The sequence below is a fragment of the Perca flavescens genome, chromosome 3 (assembly GCF_004354835.1).
Source record: "Perca flavescens isolate YP-PL-M2 chromosome 3, PFLA_1.0, whole genome shotgun sequence".
NCBI classification, from domain to species: domain Eukaryota; kingdom Metazoa; phylum Chordata; class Actinopteri; order Perciformes; family Percidae; genus Perca; species Perca flavescens.
In genome coordinates, this window is record NC_041333.1 from 2,572,469 (window position 1) to 2,598,810 (window position 26,342).

A 26,342-nucleotide genomic window follows, 5' to 3' on the forward strand; every position below is an offset into this window, starting at 1 on the left:
ATGTGCTGGTTGAAGCAGGGGAACCTTCCGTGCCATGCATGATTTCAAACCATGACGTCTTGGTGTAGTACCAACAGTAACCTTGGAAACGGTGGTCCCAGCTCTTTTCAGGTCATTGACCAGCTCCTCCCGTGTAGTTCTGGGCTGATTTCTCATCTTTCTTAGGATCATTGAGACCCACGAGGTGATATCTTGCATGGAGCCCCAGTCCGAGGGACATTGACAGTCATGTTTAGCTTCTTCCATTCTCTAATGATTGCTCCAACAGTGGACCTTTCTTCACCACGCTGCTTGGCAATTTCCCCGTAGCCCTTTCCAGCCTTGTGGAGGTGTACAATTTTGTCTCTAGTGTCTTTGGACAGCTCTTTGGTCTTGGCCATGTTAGTAGTTGGATTCTTACTGATTGTATGGGGTGGACAGGTGTCTTTATGCAGCTAACAACCTCAAACAGGTGCATCTAATTTAGGATAATAAATGGACTGGAGGTGGACATTTTAAAGGCAGACTAACAGGTCTTTCAGGGTCAGAATTCTAGCTGATAGACAGGTGTTCAAATACTTATTTGCAACTGTATCATACAAATAAATAGTTAAAAAAATAATATATTGTGATTTCTGGATTTTGTTTTTTTAGATTATGTCTCTCACAGTGGACATGCACCTACGATGACAATTTCAGACCCCTCCATGATTTCCAAGTGGGAGAACTTGCAAAATAGCAGGGTGTTCAAATACTTATTTTCCTCACTGTATATGGTACATTTTTACTAAAATGCTAAGTAATTTCCCTTTCCATTTTCTTTAAGACATTTTTAAAAACCGTTACATCTCAGTATCTCATGCTATTCAGTAACTTAACCAGAAGTCTGATGTAAAGTTCTATTGTATTACAAATGTCCATGTGTAGGTTGTGTTTTGTTCTAAGATGTGCACTGTAGGTGCTTGTCAGTCTCCGTGTCTATTTTCCAAATGCTCCTATACACATACCGATTGTCGACTACATAACAGCAGGCAATCAACATCTGACCTGCATGATGCACTTTAGTTTAGTTTAGTAGTTTAGTAAATAGCAGTGTGATATTTGGAGCTTAATTGTACTTTCTGTTCTTCATCAGCTCAGTTGTCAGTTTCTTAGAGCCTTCAGAAGCCAGCCAATTCAACGTTTTGTTTTTTAGTTCATTCAGTCAGTGTTCTATATGTCACTCTGCTTCACTTTTGTTGATTTATGCGAGTTGAACACAGCCTTGAGCTGCTGATGCTGCTGCAGATTTCTGGGTATTCTGTCCTTCTCAGCCTGCGTATACTCTCGCTTTGACAACCACAAAACTCACCAAAAAACTTCCAGATCTCATCAGTCGGATCCCAATCAAATCTACAGGAAAACATAAAAACACAGCAAAACAAAGAACTGCTGAAACTGTAGAGAGTGTTTTTCAGTATGTATTTGTGATGGTCCAGTATTGAGTGAGACCGGCAGCCAGCAGCTGCAAACTGGGCTGCAATATAATATTATGGACAACAGCGACTATGTCCGTTCACTAAAAGTGCTTGTTTTTTGCCATTGACAGGCTCAGATTGTTATTATAAGTGTCTGACTACATTATTCTACTATAGAAAGATGGAGAAGTTGCTGTTATCCTGCCGAGCTTTTATGTGTAACTTACACACGCAGTGTATGGACCAATGTTAGGATGCATTTGTAGCTGTATGCTAGCACAGCTAGCCTCAACTTCAGACTCAAAAGCTGTGCTGTTGGCACAATTCCGAAATGAATAATTTAAAATCTTTTAGATAATACAAAGCTACGCTTTCTGTACTCCAAAACAACAAACTGCCCAGAACTCCAGCTCTCTCGCTCGCATTCCACACTTCTGTCTTCTCATAATGTAGTCAGACACTTATTAATAATAATCTGAGCCTGTTAGTGGAAACACAGCACTTTTACTGGACAGCTATCAACGCTGCGTATCTGCCCCACAGGATTACATTTCAGCCCTAATATTGGACCAATTTCAAAAATTGTTGTTCCCATTAGTCACTTGGACACAAATACATTGGAAAATATGGTCCAGGTTAAAAAATACCGAAATTCCCTTTAAAGTATCGAGGTTTTTAAAGGTTCTATGACATGACATGCTGCTTTTGGATGCTTTTATACAGGCCTTAGTGGTCCCCTAATACTGTATCTGAAGTCTCTTTTATATAGACCTTAGTGGTCCCCTAATACTGTATCTGAAGTCTCTTTTATATAGACCTTAGTGGTCCCCTAATACTGTATCTGAAGTCTCTTTTATATAGACCTTAGTGGTCCCCTAATACTGTATCTGAAGTCTCTTTTATATAGACCTTAGTGGTCCCCTAATACTGTAACTGAAGTCTCTTTTATATAGACCTTAGTGGTCCCCTAATACTGTAACTGAAGTCTCTTTCCCGAAATTCAGCCTTGGTGCAGAATTACAGCCACTAGAGCCAGTCCCACAATGAGCTTTCCTTAGGATGTGCCATTTCTGTGTCTGTAGCTATTGAGGAGGAGAGAGGGGGGCTTTCATTTTCTCAAAGGCAGAGCAGGATACCCAGGGCTCGGTTTACACCTATCACCATTTCTAGCCACTGGGGGACCATAGGCAGGCTGGGGGAACTCATATTAATGTTAAAAAACCTCATAAAGTGAATTTTTCATGCCATGGGACCTTTAAAATGTATTCAAACTGTCCTCAAATGACAAAAGGTTTGTACACTTCAAACTTTATCTATGGCATTCACATAATACTAGCTCTGATATTTCTGCTCATTTTCAAGCTATCTTGAACATTCAGCAAGGTGGGAGGATCAAAGAAGCATAACACTTCATCATATTTTCCTCTTTTTTATTTTCAATGTATTTTCTCGCTCAATTCTTTTTTTAAGAAACCTCTTCAATTGTCTTTTAATAGAATGTTTTATCAAAAACGGACAGAAATGTGAGAGAAACCATGTATTGCAATGAAATATGAAATAATCATTTTCTCAGGGAAGTCTATTTTGCACACAACCAGCAGTCTGCTTGTTGTGAAACCTAGTGAACACTATTGATTTGTTTCCCCTTTACTCCAGTTCCTGTGATAAAGAAGACTTGGGAAAAGGATGCCTTCTCTTTAGAGTACTACAGTGACCACGCTGATCCTTCAATACCAACCATTGATTTAGGAGTTCCAAATACTGAAAGAGGTAAGTGCACCTTTTATAGGCTAAACTCTTTCAGTCAGATACAGCTACATGAGAAATGAAATGTAAAAACTAAAGTTCAAATTTTTGTTGAGTTCTTAGTCACTTGTGTTTGGATTCTTTTAGATTATGGTGTTAATATCTTTTTAAACAATTGCACATTTTCTTTTATATTGTTTCTCAGAGTAATTCTGAGGCGGTAAGTGGGTCTGTGCCTTCTGTTTGTTTTTGAATGTGTGGAGCTTCTCTCTGACTGAGAGCTATAAACTGCACATTTACTCACCAAGAGTTTGGCCAACATGCCCTGTTGATATCCACAGACTGTCCGTGTTTAATGAAATAATAATGTATACTTTATTAATCCCGCGAGGGGAAATGTTTGCTTCAGTTATGTGTTTGTTTAAGAGCTGGTGATAATCTGTCATAAATTCATTTCATCACTTCCAGTTTATTTTTAATCTTGGCACACTTTGATCTTTTGAACCAGACTGACTGTCAGGTCCATCTGTATAAACTCTTGTGTGTGTTATTTCAAGGATAGTATGTGTGTTTGAAACGTCTCTAGGCTTTTTTGGCGAGAGTTAGATGAGAAGATCAATACCACTCTTCTATTTACATTACATATGGAGATACAGTAAGTAGCAGGTTAGCTTAGCTTAGCGTAATGACTGAAAAGGGGATCAAACGGCTGGTCTGGCTCTTTCTAAAGGTAATAAAGTGCTTTAGACCTGGGTTTATGTGGTGGTAATGTGCTGGATCATGTCTTGGCCAGGAGCAGTGGCTTCCTGAAGTCTGGTCATCACCATGTTGTTTCCAGGCAACCAGCGGTGACACCAAAAAGGTTGGCACATAACCCCAATGTTAAACTACAACATTTTGACATGTTTCTGTACAGAACAACCAAACAAGATATAACATGTTAATTAGTAAGCTTTAAAGGTACTGGCTGACCAATTGTGTGACCTTTTGGACAGAGCCAGGCAAGGGACATGTATGAGAGTGGTATTTATCTTCTCATTTAACTTTCTGCAAGAAAGCCAATTAGAGCATTCCTACATTTGCTCAAAAGTAAGTTGAAATCAGTTCATCAGAATTCCGAGGTTAATGACCACTGTTCCTCTGTTCCTCTGCATTGAGAGGCTGCACCTGGTAACAGAGACCAAAGGTGGTTCCCACTGTGGGTGCACCAGGTATTGCTGAAAACAAATTCCCCAGCTCATCTGACAGCCTGGTGATCCCTCAGGAGAAGCTTTAACCCAACAACATCCTTAAGAAATATGCTGGATGCTAGAAATGCATAATGTAGATAATCAGAAACGAGTAGAAGAACATGTACATGGACCGCTCAAAGCTACCCAGGGTAGTTTTTTAAAGACAGTGGTAGCTTTCTGCTTCTGCACCCTCCTGATTGCCTGAGCCAGAGGCCATTTGGGCGAGAAATATGTTCCAGTCTGATGGCTGTTGGCAGAAAACGGCACCTAAGACCTCTCATGTTGCACCTTAATGGGATGATGCATCGGCTGCAGCAACTTTCAGCCCACTGCATGAGAGGGGAGGGATGTTGTTTGAAAGATTCTGGTTTAGTCTGCAACCTCTCTTTACTGACTGTCTCCAGGCAGCTCAGCTCTTTAACAAGGTTCTCTTTGCATTGAATCAGTGAAGGATGCAAACTGCCACCAGCTACTTGCTGGAACATGCAGTCTAGTCATTTACAGAGTGGAGCCTCGTCAAGAATGAAACTCAAACCTTCGCTTGTGAAGTTGCTCTGCTGTCTGTCCAGGTTGTTGTTGATATGCATCCCCCGTACTTGAGGGCCGCCTCATCTCCACCTCCTCGTTGTGGATAGTGACAGGTCTCAGCGGCTTCTCGCTTTCTAACAAATCCACTACCAGCTCCTTTGCCTTCCTGACACAGCTACAGATAAATCTTCTTGCACCAACTGTCAATGCTCTCTGATTCAGGCGTGCTGTTTGCTCGCTGGGGCATATGATTTTTTTTAAATCAAATGTTCATGGGAAATATCCACAAGGAAACAAGGTTTTGCTGATCTCATTTAAGACCATTAAATCTGATTCATAAAGGTGAAGAATCTGCAGTGATGGAGGAGTTTCACATTGCGGCTAGTGAAGAGCAGGACAATGTCTTTCGTCCAGCCTGCTGATTGTTACTTTCCCTCCATATCGGTAAAATGCAACCAGTAAATGCAAATGTGTGTGTAGTATACCCTGTCACTGATGCATCTCGTAAAAGTAGAGTCATAACTGCAGAACATCTTGAGATGGCATATCTAGTGTAAAGTTGGAGGTCTGATATGTAAAAAAATAAAAAGGCTGGTGACAGTACAATCCCTCTTCAGCTTATAATGCATCACTAATGTGCAATTGTTTGGAATCAGGCCACATTTTACTGAAACCAGCCTGCTTTAAAAAAGAAAGAAAGCTAAAAACACATTGATTTTAGGAACATAACATTTCTGAGAAATTGTTAAACATGTCTGATTGTATTATACAGTGAATGACTGCTCAGAATTAACTGTTGGTGGTTAAAAGTGCAGTAGGTAAGCCTTATAAAATTAACTTTTTGTCATATTTGCTGAAATTGACCCTATGTTTCAGTAGAACTACATGAAGCAGGTCATTTAAAAAAACTCTGGGCCCTATCTTGCCAGAGATGCTCACAAGTCTCTGAGCTAGAGTCCAAGTCAAGTCTCAAGTCTTTGAGCCAGAGTCCAAGTCAAGTCTCAAGTCTCTGAGCAAGAGTCCAAGTCAAGTCTCAAGTCTCTGAGCTAGAGTCCAAGTCAAGTCTCAAGTCTCTTGTGGTTATAATAAGTGTTGCATCACGTACAGCGAGCCATCCAGGCTGCTTAGAACACTGCATAGCTATATATAAGGAATTCAAAGCATGTAATATGTTATTATGACTCCCTTATCTATTAGCATACAGTATCAGCTTTGATTTTGGTATATAATCAGTGTAAACAGACTATTGCAACATGACAAAAACACCAATGCTTTACTTTTAAGTTAATATCTGTATTTTGCCTTGTAGCTTGAACATACAGTACAGTACAGACCAAAAATTGAGGTTCGGAAGAAAAAGTACTCCCTTGTCTGTCGATGAATTATAATGAAAGGCCTTGGCTCCTATACCTTATAAACTACTGTAAGTCAACACATCCCAGACTCTCAAACCAGTGTAACGTTATAACTAAATGAAACTGTAACGTTATATGATCAACAATAATCCTGTAACCTGTTTGCAGACAACGTTAATAATTAACGTGATGGCAGCCAGATTAACGTTAAATGATTAACGTAACGTTAATCGACCACCACAAGTTTGGCAATTAAACAAACGCTCATTTATATTTGATAAGGAAGACCGTCGGAGTTAACCTCCCGTAACGTTAGGTCGTAGCTAAAGCAAGAAGCAAGCTAACGGTAGATGGTCAATGCTGAGCTAAACATGTTTACTCACCTCAGGGTGCGTTTTCAGATGCCTGACAAAATTAGATGTGGTTGAGCCAGAATCTTTTATCGTGATACTGCATATTTGGCATTGAGCGCTTCTTTTGTTTGGGCTTTCTTGTTTAAAGTTTTTGAACCCAAAGCTTACGATGAATGGCACAGCAGCGGCCGGTGCATTTGACATGTTTGTTTGTTTTCCTCTCATGTGTGGCCGCGCTCTCGCAGCCAGCAATACGTAGTAGGCTATGTGTTGTAGGCAGGTTCTAGGTAACGGAGGGAGGGGTATAGCGAGCTGATCAGACGTTTCCTAAAAATAAACATTGTTCACGAGTCCCGCAGCTTGAGTCCGAGTCGAGTCTGAAGTCTTTCGAGGAAGAGTCTCAAGTCGAGTCTGAAGTCACTGTGTGTGCGACTTACGTCGCACTCGAGTCCGAGTCTCAAACTCGAGTCCCCATCTCTGTATCTTGCACGCAATTGACTTTGAACAACGACGCATGTATCATTCCTATTTTGCACCCAACACACAGCAGACTTTTCCCTCCACTGACGCACGTCGGTAAATTAGGGAATGAACTTGCGCTCCCGGGGGCGGTTCAGGTGTGTGTTCACGCGCAAACGTTCCCTGGTGCTATTTTGCAGTTTCAGAAAACAATTCCGCCACTGACCAGGAAAAACTTGGTCTAAAGTCAGTAGCGCGTTATTCAGATGCTATTTTAGGGGCGCATGCTTGGCCATAATGTAGCGTGTGCACAACGCGCATACACTTTGCTTCTCTCATCTACACAGACGCAGCAGTTCCCATTTTTGCAAACCATACATAATTACAAGGAAAAATATTACTGAAAATGCGCTTCAAGTGTTTAGATCAGTCAGGAGGCACTTTACAGTACAGTCCTCAAAAAGTCGCAGCATTCTTTGTGGCTTGTTGTGTTTTACACAACATTTCCATGAATCATGGATGTGTTGATGACATAAATGAGGAAATATTAGAGGACTTAAGGAGACGTGATGTTGAACTACGGTGGGATTGGACACTCCGGCGGGATCTGGTCCGGGAGTGGCAATGCGCAATGTGCTCCTGGTGGAGCAGGTGGACGGAGATGGAGTGGGGGGGAAGAGGAAGGGGCAACAGGTGCAGGTGGTGCGTTTGGAGGCCCACGCTCCATGGCTGCAGCAATCCTCTCCAGACTTGAGGAGATGCGCCCGAGAGGCCACAGCAACATCACCACCCGGTCAAGACGGGCATTTATTACTTTGCCGAATCCCGGACAGCTCCCGCTGGCGTGTGCCAGGCAAATCCGCCGTCATAATAGCAATCCGCAATGGAACAAGCGCGCCTGCTCTTAAAGGGAATGTGACATGATGCTCTGATTGGTTATTTTCAGGTTACGCCCAAACCACACCTAGCTACATCAGACCAACCCATTTTAGATTTGCGTCGGGCGCAAGACTCATTTATCCGGCCGGTATAATAGCAACAGCGTCCGAGATCCGCCCACAAAGCTACTTGCATTTTGCGTTTCATACTTGTGTTTCAGATCGTTAAAAGAGGGCCCTTTGGCTCCTCTGGCACCACCTATAGCCTGTAGTGCGATTTGCAAAAATCCACCGCTCCCTGTTCAGATGCACCAGTCAGGGTCAGGGGGGGTGTCTGCGTGTGAATCACTGCTCATGAACACACATTGATTCTCCCTTGTGGGGGTTGGGCGGCTTAGGAGACCGTTTTGGGCTTTAGCAGAAAGCGGGGGGGACTGAGAAGTTGTCGATGTTCAAATTTTTTGGCTAAGTCCTGGATCTTCGCAATCCTACCTACAGCACCTTTTAAAGTGCCCATATTATGAAAAAATCACTTTTTCTGGGATTTGGGGTGTTCTTTTGTGTCTCTGGTGCTTCCACACACATACAAACTTTGAAAAAAATCCATCCATGGTGTTTTGAGTGAGATCTGGTTTCTGAATGTGTCCTGCCTTCAGTCTCCTAGTGAGCTGTTCAAAATCGGCTCGGACTGTGACGTCACAGTCCGAAATGAGCTGGCTAACCGCAACCGTTAGCTCGTAGCGTTAGCGTGAGCATTCTAACGCTAGCATGCTACGTCGTCCTCAATAGCAAAGCACTGCTACAACACACAGGTTCACCATAATCTACAAAAGAACTACTTACATGTGCACCCTCATTTAGAAGTCTCACAGCTAATCCTGCCTTGTAACTGACCAAAGTTGGAGAAACAGGCTTTCTTTTACTGTCTCTAGAGTTAGCTAGCTGACATGCTCTACATCTGAGCTACTGAGCATGTGCGAGTGCAATCAAAGATAGCAGTGAAGAAGAAGATGAAAAGAGGTCTCACTCTGTAGCTAAAACAGAAACCAGGTGAAAAGAGGATCTGCAGCAGTGAGAGAGAGCTGTGCAGTACAACAAAAAGATGGTGTTTTTTGAAAATTAAACCATGTAAACCTATTCTGGTACAACTTTAAAATACAGTTATGAACCTGAAAATGAGCATAATATGGGCACTTTAATGTTCATGTACTGTGCAGCGATAGTTTTATAAGACTTGTTGAATTTACACCTAATAGAGTTAATGGTTTAAATAGATACAAATACAATCTGGCAGCTTTTTTGTTTACATATTCTCTAGTTCTCTCACTGATTGCTGTGTAGTATATCAACGATTGCATGGTTTCCATCCCATTGGTGGTGACGTACTAGATTGCATTATACCGAATTGTGTTTCTGACGTCCTGTCCATATTAGAAATAAACCACTGAAGTGATGAAGTGAGTCCAGTATAACATCAGTATCTAAAAACTAAAAAATGTAACTCATACAGGCACCTGTGACAGAGAAAGAAAACACATTGACGCCTTCACAAGGTGTCTAATTAATTAATCATTTGGTGTCAAAGATGTCATAAAATAATTTAAAACAAATGTCTGTTGTAATGGAATCTATTCAAATAGCTTGTTTTACTCAACCAACAGTACAAAACCCCCAAAAAGTCCCAAAAAGATATGAAGTTTACTATGATATGATATATAGCTAGCTTGACAAGGTGGATCTAGCGAGTGTTTACCATTTTTTTCTTGAAATATCTATTGATTTTTTAAGTAATTGATGCAGTTTTAGGTAGAACTGGTAACATATTCTAATCTAAAGATGTGTTAAATGGTCGTCTGTTCATTTCCACTGAGCAGAGCAATATTAATATTCAATGTTTTTAAATTAGGTCTGTCATGATGTTGTCCCTCCATACGACAGATACTGGGGTCAGGGCAAAGATGCTGTGTGCTCTTTTTCACAGTTTGCATACTGCGAAGCTGGCAGGCTGGCAGCTGGTTAGGCCACGAGCGGAAAAAAACCCGAGTGGATGTTGTCTGGCTTCTCAAACCTGCTCATTTGCATACCTCGACATATTAGCTAACCCAGGGTGCTGCTGGTGTGAAGTTTGTGTGAGTTTGATGTCTTACTCCAGAAAATGCCCTGGCTCTGCTCCTCTCAACCGATAAATTCTGTTTGTATTTTCGGAAGCCAGTGTTGGATAAGTCTTTCTCATAGATCATATTGGAGAAAGTGTCTCTTTTCCTTTAATTTTGCCTTCCACTGCATGCCATATTTTCTACTTTCGGGAGACAACACTCAAGTGTTGGAATTTTGGCAGCAATCCACAGTCCATCATCAAGGCAGCGGGATTTTCTCTACTTTGGTAAGCTGCCAGATACTGAAGCCACTGTCAGTTTAGTAACTGTGCATACTGCCAATCAAACAGAGCAGTAGATTGGATTTTTTTTTTACCAGTGGTTTGCTTCTGATGTCTAGAAAAATTGAGATTTTAAAGTTGATTGGCCCTTGATTAAACACCATGACAACAGAAAATAAAATGTGCATTGTACTGTATCTTTAAAAACAAATATGCAATGGAGTCAGTCACAAAGGGATATAGTAAAGCCACTAGCCACTGCATTAATCAGATAAGTATGCACTGAAATGATATATGATTGAGGTCAAATGAAAAGTCAGTTAATCTATCTCTCAGTGCCAAATACCCAAATGGTACTGAATCAGTTATCGGACTAAAATTCAGATCCGATAACTGTCAAAGTCAGGACATCATTTCTTTCTTTTTGTTGACCTGTTTGTTTCATTTCTAAGACCTCAAGCTTTATGCTAATGCTTGCTGAGAGCTGTCTTGGACTTCATCTACAGTCAACAGTCATCAATATGTGAGGAATCTGCAGCCACCACCATTAATATTTATTATTTTTCACCTTCCACTGACTTCATTGATTCCATTGACTTGCCTGTGCTTTGACAGCCAAGTCATAAAACTATTATCACTAATGTGTGTGTGTGTGTGTGTGTGTGTGTGTGTGTGTGTGTGTGTGTGTGTGTGTGTGTGTGTGTGTGTAAACTACAGTATTTTTGTATATATTTTTTTTTTTTCTGTAAAAAGCGGAACAATATATTTTGCTACAAGATGTGGGGAAAAAAATCATGACACTAATAAAGCAGCCATGTATCATAGATAGATGGATAGATAATTCTAGACTATAACCATGAAATACATTCACTTGGTTGCCTGTAGAAACAAGCTTTGACTCCATTTAAAACTGTCTGGGTAATTATGCTGCCATCTGTAGTCACAAAGAAAAATAAAGTCTTGTATTAACAGAAAAGTCAAGTGTGCACTCAAAGGGATAGCAAAGACCTGGTGATAGATACTCGCTGAGGAACTTTGTGTAGTATTATGCTCAGGTGTAGGGGTGATAGGTCTCATTTTTGTGCTGACATTTTAATACAGATAGATGCTGCATGAGACATGACCATGGAACCTACTGCATCTTCCCATGCTCCTGAACATCCCTCACTAACCTCCGCAAACCAGAAATAAGATTGGCTTGTCTGGAGATCTGCCTCTAAAAGTATGTTTTTGGATTTTATTCTGTCAGCAGTTCAAGGTGTCCTTTCTTATGTTATATTCAGATACTAGGGGAAAAACACCTTGGGTGCCTTTTATAAATAAAACAGTAGGGCCTCAGTATTCTTTGCGATGCTTGCCACCAGGGATTTCCATGTCTCAGCTCTCTGATGGTGTGCAGATATTTGGATTCTGATGAGTATATTTTTTCGGGTTCCTCGTATCACTTGTGTACTACCACATCACTGTTTTTGTTTTCAGGAGTTGGCAGAATATTTTGTTCCATCTGAGAGTCATGTCAAACATGCCAGAGTAGGAAAAGTTTGATTTTCCTGGCCCATCATGCCAGACATACCTTATGATTTCTTTGAGATGCCAGAATTGGAAAGATTTCCTTTATATTGTACAATAGGAGTCTTAAAAAGCTGGGGGAGTCATTTTGCCCCTTGAATGTTTGACACTTGTTGTATCACTGCAGTGGCTGATATGTCCGCCTACAGCCACATCTGCCTTTGAGGTATCCTTGAGCTCAATGCAGAACCGCTACTTGTTCACCCAATTGTCCGTTTAATGCTAAAATATAAGTTGCAAATGTTCTGCACCCTTGTAAGGTTAGGGCTAGTCTCACATTGCCAGATCTATCTTCACAGTGATGTGGAGCAAGGTCTGACTACACCACAGATCCATTCTAGGATAGGAGAAAAAAGCACTCTTTAAACCAATCAATCTTCTTGGGTGGCGCTTAGCTCTGCAAAATAGTCTCAGGAAGGAACTTGGTCCCAAAACATCCCAGTTATAGAGTAAATGCTGTTCTTTGTAAATGTTTAAAATCATTCCCAGAAAGAACCAAGCAGGCCTGCCTTGTTGCACAATCCAAATTTCCCTCAAAACTTGGCCATTTTCAGCATGTAGCTTGCTAGCTCGGAGGTTGTTGTTTCCCGTAGCGAAGGGATTTTAAAAAACGGCAACGCATCCAGTCATTAAATGGTTTGTTGATTTTCCTGTGAGGATTAGTGTCCAAGATTTATGCTAAACAGATGCAAATATCCATAGGAGAACTCCCAATACTAAAGATATGGGAACCAGAGCTGAGCCCTGAGGGGAACGCAAATAATTGGGAGACAGTTTGGGACAACATTTCCCACTGTTCCAAGAACCCAAATCACTAGTACATCCACTTCAACATATGCCATATGACAGTGGTTCCCAACCTTTTTTTCTTGGCGCCCCCCCTACTTATGTCTAAGAAAAGCTGAGCCCCCTAACTGCCGGAAGACACACACACACACACAAATTAAGTAATTACTTCCAAGTCTTTTTTTTTTAATAAACAAAAAAGCAATTATGATTGTTTCCATTCTTAGGCCCTTAAGCTTTGGTAAATATCTCTTTTAACAACTCAACACAGGTTGCCTTTTCACACACATCCTTACCAAAATAATAATAAGTCATTATCAGAATAGTGGTTAATCAGCACATCTGTCCAAGAGCTCCCTCATAACATATAACTGAAACAGGGGCAGTTTCAAAATGCACATGCACTTCATGTGGTTTTGACAAAGCTATTAAGAATGAATTTGGCTCAGTAACAATAACAATCAGAGTCTTCCTTTTTATGCAAATGTACATCATGATAAACCTGTTTTAACACAGCGACAGCACATTATGTATTAATTTGGCTCTAATGTAACACTGATAATCAATAACTTATTAAACTGTTATGAACATGTTTTACTCTGTGTCATCCTGTTCATTCATGTACTAATGGCCACCTTGGGCTTGCATACCTATGACTAGGGATGGAATGTCCGGTGTGAGGTTAGTGACAGCCAGCCTAAAGTCCAGGGGTCTCATTTATAAAACAGTGCGTAGGATCCTTACTATAAGTGTACGTGCGCCCAAAAGCCCAAATTGGCGTACGCCGAAAAAAAGTCAGATTTATAAAACCGTGCGTACACACACCTGTAAGCAATGTTCCCTTTATAAATCACAGATTGACTACAAGTGTGCGTACGTAAATCAACCTCTTATCCCGCCCTGTACACGCCCATTTTTAACCATAAATAGTCAATGCAAAGCACCTCGTGAATGCTGATCAGTATGTTTATCAACCTAACGTAGAAACCAGCGCAGATATGAGCGCAGAAATCATCTTACGACAGGCTTCACGTGGGATTCATGAAAAGTTCGTATCACACCAATCCGAGCGTAAGAATGGTCGTACATTGATAAATGCGGCGGCTGGAAACGATCGTCATTTAAATATCACGCCCCAATATATTCTGGGTTTTGAGGCCTCGCCCCTACAATTTACGACATGGCGAGACGTAATCCGGCTGAGAAGCAACACTTTTCAGAGGTGGAGATTGAAACCCTGATATCTCCGGTTCATTTGCACTAACGTGTGGACTATTTGGCAGCCTGAAAACTGGTATTAAAGGCTGTAGAAAGAATGCGGGATGAAAAGAGATCACTGATGCGGTCAACAGTGTTGCCGTAGTAAATCGGACTCCAGCTGAAGTTTAGCCTATTTAATTTATACATCCTTGACACATTTTCTATAGTCCTAATAGTAATATACAGGCTTCTATTGCAATCTATTAGGCCTACATGTAGGAGTACCTATAATTAAATAAACACACGGTAGCGGAGTTTATGCAGTGTCTTTTATTTTACTCGTGTTTGTCGGAACGAGGTAACAGCTGAGGGAGAGCGCGTGTCCTCCGCCCCCGTGCTGGACCCTGTCTCCTGACAGCAGAGGGGCTGGAAAAACAAGCCAAAATAACTCGGTCAATGGCAGAAATAAATCATTCACTTGAAAGAGAAACAAAAACCTGAAGAATAAATAAAAATGTTGTGCATCGTCATGTTTCCTGTATTGAATATCATTGCCAAACATAACACTATAGGCTACCTTTTAAAAGTGAAGAATAATATCCTGTCTCCTTCATATAGCCCTCAGTTGGGTCTGTTCTGGACACTGCTCTCTGGGCATCGGCTCATCTGGCTCCATCGCTACATTTATGGCACCGTGTCTTCCGGTGCGATGTTGTGCAGAACCCCCCAGGCTAAAACAATGTTGCAGACCGGCGCATAGAGGTCTTCTAAAAGAGCCAGATCTGCCATTACTGATACGTGATCAACTGATGACTTCTCCTTCTCCTGTTAGACTGATTATATGCTGGACCGCAAGTCCACACTGACTCGAAAACTTGCGTACACGAGTTCAGACCAGACGTGAGATTTGATCGCAGCCTACGCTCACGTCCAAATTGATAAATGCCGAGCTTTGCGTAGGAATCGGCGTACGCCCGTCGTACGCCTGTTTTAGGTCGTACGCACGTTTCATAAATGAGGGCCATGGTGACGGCGAGATAGTGCTGATTAAATATTAAGTTTTTATTTAAGATTTGAGTTTGAGGTGTTTATGGAACAATTATCACTCAGTACAAGCGCAAATAACACTGCTGGATTTAATCTTCATATGGTGTGAAGAAATGTGCGTGAGGCATTATTCTTTAATACTTAAACATATTGGCCCTCATTTATCAAAAGTGCGTACACCAAATTTCCAGCGTACACCCAAAACCACGGTGACTTTGGGATTTATCAATATGGACGTTGGCGTACGGTACGCTCAAATCCAACGCCAGCTCAGGAGGTGGTGTACATGTACGCACGTTTTGAGTTAGTGCGGAAATGCGCAGAAAAACAATTCCTAACACCACAAAACGCACTGACAAACTAAAAGAAGACCTCTATGCGCCGGTGTGCAACATTGTTTTAGCCTGGGGGGGTTCTGTACAACATCTCGCAGGAAAACACGGTGCCATAAATGTAGTGATGGAGCCAGATGAGCCGATGCCCAGAGAGCAGTGTCCAGAACAGCCCCAACTGAGGGCTATATGAAGGAGACAGGATATTATTATTCCTCGCTTTTAAAAGGTAGCCTATAGTGTTATGTTTGGCAATGATATTCAGTACAGGAAACATGACGATGCACAACATTTTTATTTATTCTTCAGGTTTTTGTTTCTCTTTCAAGTGAACGATTTATTTCTGCCATTGACTGAGATATTTCGGCTTGTTTTTCCAGCCCCTCTGCTGTCAGGAGACAGGGTCGGGGTGGTGGTCCAGCACGGGGGGGTGGAGGACACGCACTCTCCCTCAGCTGTTGCCTCGTTCTGACTTATGAAAAAAAACACGAGTAAAATAAAAGACACTGCATAAACTCTGCTACCGTGTGTTTATTTAAATATATGTACACCTACATATGTAGGCCTAAGAGATTGCAATAGAAGCCTGTATATTACTATTAGGACTATAGAAAAATGTGTCGATGTATAAATTAAATAGGCTAAACTTCAGCTGGAGTCCGATTTACTACGGCAACACTGTTGACCGCATCAGTGATCTCTTTCCATCCCGCATTCTTTCTACAGCCTTTAATACCAGTTTTCAGGCTGCCAAATAGTCCACACGTTAGTGCAAATGAACCGGAGATATCAGGGTTTCAATCTCCACCTCTGAAAAGTGTTGCTTCTCAGCCGGATTACGTCTCGCCATGTCGTAAATTGTAGGGGCGAGGCCTCAAAACCCAGAATATATTGGGGCGTGATATTTAAATGCCACAGCATTTATCAAGGGCAGGTATTGCGTACACTTGGATTTCAAAGGTACGCACAGCTTCATAAATCAGGCGGTGAGAGGAGTGTAAGCATAATCTTACCCCAACATATACGCCCATTTCTACGCAAGAATGATAAATGAGGGCCACTAAGAGTAATACATTATTCCCACATGTACTTTCTGCAGTCTGACTTCAGTTCACCACCTCACCATCTGCGTCGCCAATTCCTATTTTGTCTCCAAAATGTGCGTACGCATGGGTCAAAGTTTGCGTGGAGGACCAAACATTCTCCCGTCAAGTTTGTTTTTTATAAATCACAACCTTTGCGTGGGAAGTGGCGTACGCACGTTTTCAGCCCAGTTTTGTGCGTACGCCACGTTTATAAATGAGACCCCTGGTGTACATCGAGTCTGTTACGGGCCTTTGTTTTTATTGTTACAAGGGCGCTGAAGGCCGTCTCAGACAGATACGTGGGGCTGAATGGAATAATCCTTGTAATTGCGTGTTTGGCCAGTCTTGGTGCAACAGCGTGTCCTTTGACGATCCAAAACTTTTTGTATCCGTTCTGGAAATATTTCTTTGACGCAGAATCAGCTTGAAGTTCAGCAAGCTCATCTTCACAGCCGATGTATTCCACTTCCTCCATGCTGGAAATGTAGGGGTCCATCACCCACAACTCTTTTGATAAGTACTCGTCAACATCGGCAAAACAGGAGTTAATGTCCTCCTGGAGCAAGTTCACGTGTCGGGTAAACTCAGTGCGCAAAGACGCACGCACAGTGGCCCTCATTTATCAACCTAACGTAGAAACCAGCGCAGATATGAGCGCAGAAATCATCTTACGACAGGCTTCACGTGGGATTCATGAAAAGTTCGTATCACACCAATCTGAGCGTAAGAATGGTCGTACATTGATAAATGCGGCGGCTGGAAACGATCGTCATTTAAATATCACGCCCCAATATATTCTGGGTTTTGAGGCCTCGCCCCTACAATTTACGACATGGCGAGACGTAATCCGGCTGAGAAGCAACACTTTTCAGAGGTGGAGATTGAAACCCTGATATCTCCGGTTCATTTGCACTAACGTGTGGACTATTTGGCAGCCTGAAAACTGGTATTAAAGGCTGTAGAAAGAATGCGGGATGAAAAGAGATCACTGATGCGGTCAACAGTGTTGCCGTAGTAAATCGGACTCCAGCTGAAGTTTAGCCTATTTAATTTATACATCCTTGACACATTTTCTATAGTCCTAATAGTAATATACAGGCTTCTATTGCAATCTATTAGGCCTACATGTAGGAGTACCTATAATTAAATAAACACACGGTAGCGGAGTTTATGCAGTGTCTTTTATTTTACTCGTGTTTGTCGGAACGAGGCAACAGCTGAGGGAGAGCGCGTGTCCTCCGCCCCCCCGTGCTGGACCCTGTCTCCTGACAGCAGAGGGGCTGGAAAAACAAGCCAAAATAACTCGGTCAATGGCAGAAATAAATCATTCACTTGAAAGAGAAACAAAAACCTGAAGAATAAATAAAAATGTTGTCCATTGTCATGTTTCCTGCCAAACATAACACTATAGGCTACCTTTTAAAAGTGAGTAATAATATCCTGTCTCCTTCATATAGCCCTCAGTTGGGTCTGTTCTGGACACTGCTCTCTGGGCATCGGCTCATCTGGCTCCATCGCTACATTTATGGCACCGTGTCTTCCGGTGCGATGTTGTGCAGAACCCCCCCAGGCTAAAACAATGTTTCAGACCGGCGCATAGAGGTCTTCTAAAAGAGCCAGATCTGCCATTACTGATACGTGATCAACTGATGACTTCTCCTTCTCCTGTTAAACTGATTATATGCTGCACCGCAAGTCCACACTGACTCGAGAATTTGCGTACACGAGTTCAGACCAGACGTGAGATTTGATCGCAGCCTACGCTCACGTCCAAACTGATAAATGCCGAGCTTTGCGTAAGAATCGGCGTACGCCCGTCGTACGCCTGTTTTAGGTCGTACGCACGTTTCATAAATGAGGGCCACTGTCACAAGACTGTTTCATCAGCAGTGGAAATTGTTGCAGCTCTCCTTTTGACATTTTCCCAACTCTGTATTCCAATTTGTGCACAAAAGCGCTGAGAGCGTCTTTCCACTGCATGACGTTTGATTCGGGGCCTTGCATCCGCTTGTGTGTCTCATTATAGAGAGCAAATATGTCTGCTAGGTATGCCGTTTTGATCCAGAATGCGTCAGTCAGCTGTTCGCACAGCTGTCGATTGTGATCTTGCAAGAATTCCTTTATTTTTTCCTGCAGTTCCATGAAACGCACAAGCACTTGTCCACGCGACAACCAACATACCTCTGTGTGTAACAGCAGTGTTTGATGCGTTTCATCCTCACACAGCTGGGCAAACAGTCTCTTGTTCGTAGGGCGAGCTTTGATGAAGTTTACAACTTTAACAACAGTTGCCAGGGTGTCACGGAGGTCTTCTGAAAGTTTTTTTACTGGCTAAGGCTTGGCAATGTAACATACAGTGAAAAATTGCGCATCCGGGGGCTTTTTCCTTCAATCGTCTGACACTGTTGTCGTTTCATCCAACTGAATGGCAAAGGGAACATTTCTAAGTGTCTTGTGCAGCTGGTTTTGACAATCTCCAGCCATTTTATCAATTCTGTCTTTGACCATGTTATCAGAGAGTGGGACGGTTTTCACTTTATCCACCGCCTGTGGGCCACACAGTCTCTCTACAATTTTCAGGCAGGCGGGTTTGATTAGCTGCTCTCCAATAGTGTGTGGCTTTTTAGCCTTGGCAATTAATAGCGAACACTCAAATGACGCCTCCGTTACTCTGTGTAAATCCCTGCCGGCTCTTTCAAATGATTTTCTGACGTCCGTGGATCTTTTTGATAGTGCATGTTGCTTTTTCCTCTCAAAAAAGTCCTGGCCTTCGCCAACAGTCTCCTGGTGTTTTGTTTCTTGGTGTCGTTTCATTTTGCTTGGCTTCATGCTGTCATTAGCTAGCTTCTCGCCACAAATGACACATTCTGGCCGAAACTTGTCCTGTCCTTCAATAAAACCAAAGTTGAGGTAACTCTCAAGATAGAGCCTTACTTTCTTTTTTGATACAGAGGAGTCATCATCACTTTTACGTTTCTCCGACATGTTTCGTTCATAAAATAGTGATGCCGTGGCGGCAGGAAAAACGAGGATGATAGCAGCTGACAGCAAGGGTCCCAGGTTAAGAGGTCCTGGAGGTTTGACCTACTAAGTAGCCTGCCTACAATTTTAAGCAAGAACTAAAAATATAATTTTTATACAGACTTTTATATACGTTATCTGATTCTAGTGTATTATTATCATTTTTTAACATATTTTTTTTTACCTTAACCTCAACCAGATAAAGACTGGCGCCCCCTCTGTGATCTTTGGTGCCCCCCTAAGGGGAGCGCAGACCCCAGGTTGGGAACCACGCCATAGAACATATTGGACTCCTCAGAAGAGATACGTCTCTAAAGCCATTCCCACTCCCTATTGCACATTCAGTCAACCTGAACAAAAACTGTAAACAGGTGCATGAGTTTTGGAATAAAAACAACCTCAATAATATCTGATGGGATAGGATATCTATTTCCTACTGACCTGATTGTTTTGTTACTTAATGATGACTCTAAATTACACTTGCTTGACAGACAGAGGAAGATTTGGCTAGCTGGATCAACTGCAACCAAGAAAGTGATAGCTCAGCGCTGGCTTCCCCCCTCCCCACTCGCTTTGTATAAAACAGTGGTTGGCGTATTTTCTAGACATAGTTATGCTTGAGCTCTCTACAGTAAGGATTAGCAAAGCCATTAACTATTAGCCTATGGAAAAGCACAGAAGCACAAATATCAGACCTAATGACCTCAACGCCACAAGAACTAGAAGAGAGGGACTAGGCAAGGTGTGGTTTCTGTTTATTTGTTTTGTTTTCCTCGAGACCACAGAGGGTGGGGGGTGGGGGGTGGGAGAGGGTTTTTGTTCTTGTTCAATTTGTGTTCATCTGTTCTATATACCACTTGACATTACCTGGCACATATTGTGGAATTTGTTGTGTATGTCTGGATGGTGCTAAAAAATAATAAAAAATGTATCTAAAAAAAACAAAAATGGCAACACACAGAGACCAAAGGAGAGAAGCAAAGCCTGACATTTGGCGTGTGGATCATGGCTTTATCATGGAAATGTACTTCCGGTGATGCAGACTAGGTTAGAGCACAGTAGTCCTACTCATCTGTATTGCCTCCTCAAAGGCTACTATCAAGAGAAGGAAAGTCTAATTAACAAAGTGTTTGATGCAATTGTTTTTTTTGATATTGTGTAAATAAACCCTATCTAATCGAACCCAGTTACAGTAATGTCTTATCCAAAGTAAAATGTTGCCTGACACCTTTTCAAATCCTTTAGCTTTAGCATAATTTATGACTACACTCTTTCCTTTTTGTGGCAGAGCTGTTGTCCTGTGTGTGTTTGTGTGTATGCAGGCGTGTGTGTGCATGTAAATGCCTGATTAAGTGCATTTTTCTTACAAGGTCATTTATCTTTGTAAATACAGCACATGGTCAATATGTGATTAAGTGGTACAGGCCAGTGCATTGATATCACGTCTCTGTTTGCAGGTCACTGCGGGAAGACGTTTGCAATCCTTCAAAGATTTCTAAGCAGCTCTGTCCCAAACACCAAGTGGCTCCTCGTTGTGGACGATGACACACTCATCAGGTATATTTTCATGATCTAGAAAGGGGTTTTTCAACGTCTTATTCTTTAAATGCCATGCTTTCATTTCTCTCAAAGAGTGACATTTATTCATGCATTTTGTAACAGTCAGTCTCAGCCATGAAAAGGTTTGCACAGTGAAAGAGAGAGAGGCTTGGAATTAAGTCATTTTGTGGAAATTAGTTCCAGAAATAAAACCATCCTGCCGAACATCTAAAAAGCTCAGTACATAATTCAAGTCCAGCTGGCTTCACTTTATATCCATCAGGTTTCCCCTCCATATGGAAGCCTCTGGCTGTGTAATAGTGCCTGAGGGAGAGCAGTTATATATATATATATATATATATATATATATATATATATATATATATATATATATATATATATATATATATATAAGTAGTTATTTTTTACTAATTCTGGCATATTTACATGGTGTTTTTAACAATGTTGTGAACAATGTTCATAAATATGCATGGTCCCTATCAAATCAATAAAATAAAAAAATATCACAGCTTCTAAATGGACAGTTTCATATGTGTGTATGCAAAGGGATGTGTATATAATGATGATGAGTTTGATCTGTGCTTCCTGTAGCCTCTCCAGACTGCAGGTCTTGCTGAGCTGTTACAACCCCTCTGAACCAGTGTGTCTCGGGGAGAGGTACGGCTACGGCCTGAGCCAAGGCGGCTACAGCTACATCACGGGGGGTGGAGGGTGAGTTTTGCAGCTCGGATGCCTGGGGAATAATGATGAAAGATATACGCAAGCACAGGGACTATAACGTATGTAATGGAAAACCTGTAATCTGTAATTTACAGATAAACCATTTCAATTCAGTTTAAAATTACATTGCTCCCTTGAGGGACATTGCGGTTTGCAGGCTGCATACTGTAATATTTAAGATACTTAATGAAAATATGGAATAACCGCAAAATACAGTAAACAGATGGTCATCAATTGATAAGTTAGGACAGGGAGTCAGTGCTTAATACTCTTAATACTACACTACATCATGCAAACTGTTGGTTACTGCAAGAAAAACTATAGCACAAAAAGAAAAGACAACTCCAAAAGATCCATAATTTCTTATTACATGCAAGAAAAAGTAGGCAGTAAGCAAACGTGCTATGTCAGCTGTCAGTGCTGGAGGAAGGCTGTACAATAGATGAATCTTGAGCTGTGTGAGAAACTCTATTTAGGGACACGTCACTTGCTGTGACACTTTACAGCACTGCAACTGCCAGTTTTCTCAAAGTGATATCTTCTAATAACTGTTTTGAGTGGCAACCCAAGATTTGTTTTTTTATGTGTAATTGCGTCTCTTTTCAAAGAGATGTCACATCACTGTTGTGCAGAGCCGATTCACAGAAAACCGCATCTCCCTCTCAGTTTGATTTTCAGTTTCACTCACAACTCTGTCGCCCTCTCACCGACTGAATGAAATAAGCTAAGATGACAGCTGAAAGACACGCTTATTATTGTCTGGTCATTTTTTTAAATTTGCTTCTAAACTGATCATTTACAGTGCAGCTAAATCGGCTGTGTTATGTATCTATTTGAACATTTCTGTGTCTGTGATGCTGCAGGATGGTGTTCAGCAGGGAGGCTGTGGTCCGACTTCTTAACAGCGGCTGCAAGTGCTACAGCAACGACGCGCCGGATGACATGGTGCTGGGGATGTGCTTCAACGCCCTCGGACTTCCTGTCACACACAGTCCACTCTTCCATCAGGTTGTATTAACACTCTTACAATACATCCTCTGTGTGTGTGTGTGTGTGTGTGTGTGTGTGTGTGTGTGTGTGTGTGTGTGTGTGTGTGTGTGTGTGTGTGTGTGTGTGTGTGTTAGGGCTGCACAATATATAGTTTTTTTTATCGTCATCGCAATATCAACTGGCGCAATATACATATTGCGAAAGGATTAATGCTGCCACTAACAAATAATTTTTCGATTAGTTGACTTAACAACTAACCTTAACAACTAATTTAAGAAAAAAATCAAGTGGAAAAAAAATAAGTGTTTGTTATTTCGTCCATTTTATTTTGAACTCAACTGAAGGGCCAAAACATAAAATGTCAACTATGCCATAAACAATATAAATAACTTAAATGTTACCAAATAAAAAAAATGACATAAATGTAATCGATTTTCAAATATTGCACCTGTCAATACACAATGAAATATTCTGTAGCCTATTTTGCCGTCAATACTGCTGATGTTGTCTTTGCTGTAATCAGAGCAGTATATATTTATGTTTAACATGAAATATACTACTGCTTGAGTTCAGTACATCCATGTGTCCAGACAAGGCTAGCAGCAGCAGCAGACACGTTTCTGGTGTGTAAAGACAGAAACACCACGCTCACGCCACGCTCACGCCACGCTCACGCCACGCTCACGCCACGCTCACGCCACGCGCCACGCCACGCTCACGCCACGCTCACGCCACGCTCACGCCACGCTCACGCCACGCTCACGCCACGCAGCCAGTGTGTAGCTGCTCGCGTTTACACTTGCGTGCATGGCGGGGTTTAAAACATTACTGCCAAAGTCTAAGTAGCCTGTTTAACATCCAAAGACAGTCATTGTACTTGTCAAGAGTTAATAAACAGTACAGACTTGCTCGCCGTTTCATTAATAATCATTTACTTACGTTCAGAGGCGGCGTCGGGACTTTTCCCGGTGGGCCCGTAGTGTTTCGAGACCGCGAGGGCCGGTCTTATAATAGTTATACATCGCAAGTTCTTAGCAACACCATCCGGCGGCCTGGTGTACCGCGGCCGCGCCACTGCCCGCTGGTCAAACGGTGCAGCCTCTGCTCAACTTGTACGTGAAGTTACAGACCACTCTTTACCAGCCTCCGCCATTTTTCAAATCAGAGCAGTGAAGGCGGGGTGGAGGGGGAAGTAAGAGGAGAGCAGATTAACCAGCAGACTGGTGTGGAGCTGAATTACAGAGAGCCGTTTGAGACACGAAACCAAAAATAAATAGGCGGTCGATAGTAAAACAACGACGTCGGCTTATTTTAATGGTCGATTACGTCGACTAAGTCGACTAATTGCGGCAGCACTAGAAAGGATGCGACATATTGTGATAGACACTACGAGATTTTTTGTGTTAGTTGAAAGAAAATATCAGTAGAAAACTGCACTTGTGTATACAAGTGTATATGTCATTCTTTTTTAGTATGTGTGTCATTGTCACTTTGTTCAATAATAGAATGTCAGAAATGATTATTTGTTTTAAATTCAACAAGCAATTTGTTGAATTTTAAAAGAATACTGAAAGCAACAGAAAGGCAGAACTGAGTACACTCTAATACCTGTTAATTTATCCCAAGTAATATCGTTATCGCGATATTCAACAACGTTATCACGAATCGCATATTTTCCTCATATCGTGATGTGTGTGTGTGTGTGTGTGTGTGTGTGTGTGTGTGTGAGTGAGTGTGTGTTCCTACTGTATGGTGGTGAGACTGAAGTGGTTACCCATTTTGGAATAAAATACCATCCATGTATTTTCTTGCCAAAATATACTGGAAATAGTTTCATTTATAATTTAATCATTTTTTGGCTTGGGGGAAAGTCATCATTTCAAATCTCCTCAGCACTGTTCAGTCAAAGAGGAGGTTTTGCAGTGAGATACGTGGCACCTTTGAACGATAAACTGCAAAGAAAGTCGCATTTCATCACCAGTTTTGCAGACTCATCATCCAGAGCTGAGAGAGACCTCTATCTTATTGGTAGTCGACAGCACAACCGGCCCGTATCTGATATTCAGAGGCCCTGCACACCCTCACGGGTGTTTTCAGTTTAGCTGGCTGATTACACCTCCACTTATGTTTAAGTCATCTTAGATGTCTGCACTTGTAATTCTAAGTCGCAGATATCAGGAATTCCTGACAGCCGCGATATCACCCATTTGGCAAAGAGAAGAAAAATGACTGCAATACTGGCAGTTATGTGAGCTTTCCCTTTCTTCCCATTCTGTTGACATGATGTAACTGCTGCATCATGTCGCATTCACGTCGTATGGTATAACTTGCTACTGTTGACATCATTGGACAACTTAAGATGGTTGCAGAATTGGTTTTGTGAAGGTTAGGAACATTGTGCAATGCCATTATAGTACTCAATTAAATAGGAGTTTAGTCAACCTGAATGGGCATCCATATCTGTTGACCTTTTCAGGCCGTGTTGTTGATTCGGATGTATAGTATATGAGCTTACAGACTAATAACAGCACACATATGGACTTGTCATAGTAGGAAAAGCACAGGTGTTGCTAATAACATTATCAATGTTCTGTTAAATCTGTTAATGAGTGAAATCAGCTGTGTGAGTGCACCATGAGTGTGTAGGATCTTTAATAAGACACCGATTTTGAAGAAGTTGACTAACCAATACGTTGATTTAATCCAAATTATAGCTCCATCTGTCAGAGAATCAATTTGAATAAAATCAACAACTCAATAATTCAGTTAGTGGTGTTTGGTGCGGTGGAAAAATCATTTCTAAAAACAATAGTTTCCATTGCCCAGTGTTCAGTATGCAGCATCTGTTTCAGCATAAACGTACACTTTCATGCCTTCACTCTTGCTCTGTGTGCAGCACTTTTACGCAGTCTGTTGTCGCCGCTTCCAAATATAAATGACTGTACTTAATCTTACCTTTCAGGCGCGCCCAGAGGACTATGCCAGAGACTTCTTAGCTCACCAGGTGCCCATCTCTTTCCATAAACACTGGAACATCGACCCCATCGCTGTTTTCAACCAATGGCTTAAGGATGACTTGAGGGCAGAAGCTAAAGATGGACTTAATAAGAGCGCTAAGACAGAGCTATAATCATTTTAAGCACACAACTAGTGTGTGTGTGTGTGTGTGTGTGTGTGTGTGTGTGTGTGTGTGTGTGTGTGTGTGTGTGTGTGTGTGTGTGTGTGTGAGATGGAGTCATGGAACTGAAATATTGTCCTTCACAGATATAAATGTTTTTGTATTGTTGATGTCGAGCGGTTATTAAAAGGGACCATGCGAGCGTGTTTCCGTGACTTGATCTGTGAGTGTCTTCATGGCTGAGTTGCATGTTGAGGTTACTGTTATTTTGGAAATATGGATATATTATGTGTATATTTATATCATGTGAAAAATCTGAACCTTACAGAGGAAGATCTTCTCTAGGAGATATTGTGTCTTTCAAAAAGTATCAGTAATGCAGTACAATGTGCTCTATTTTGACATAAAAATATAAATATTTGAGATTTGCTTTTCTATTTCTTTGGAGGCCTAATTATAGGATTTAGTATTAACCAGTAATGTATAAATGATAAATTTGTTAAAGGTTAATTGAGGCTAAGACTAAGACGGTGAAACAGAGACTGTGTGG

General features: G+C 41.6%; 1 protein-coding gene across 1 annotated transcript in view; it reads left to right on the forward strand.

Annotated features, from left to right (window-relative positions):
• The window catches only part of b3glcta (beta 3-glucosyltransferase a), a 101,883-nt gene extending 75,860 nt beyond the window's left edge, over positions 1-26,023 (forward strand). The window contains exons 11-15 of the mRNA XM_028574627.1: positions 3,093-3,206; positions 20,862-20,961; positions 21,556-21,675; positions 22,548-22,692; positions 25,637-26,023. Of these exons, the coding sequence (XP_028430428.1) occupies positions 3,093-3,206; positions 20,862-20,961; positions 21,556-21,675; positions 22,548-22,692; positions 25,637-25,804 (647 nt within the window). The 3' untranslated portion in view covers positions 25,805-26,023. The remainder of the gene's footprint in view (positions 1-3,092; positions 3,207-20,861; positions 20,962-21,555; positions 21,676-22,547; positions 22,693-25,636) is intronic.
• The last annotated feature ends 319 nt before the right edge of the window (positions 26,024-26,342 follow it).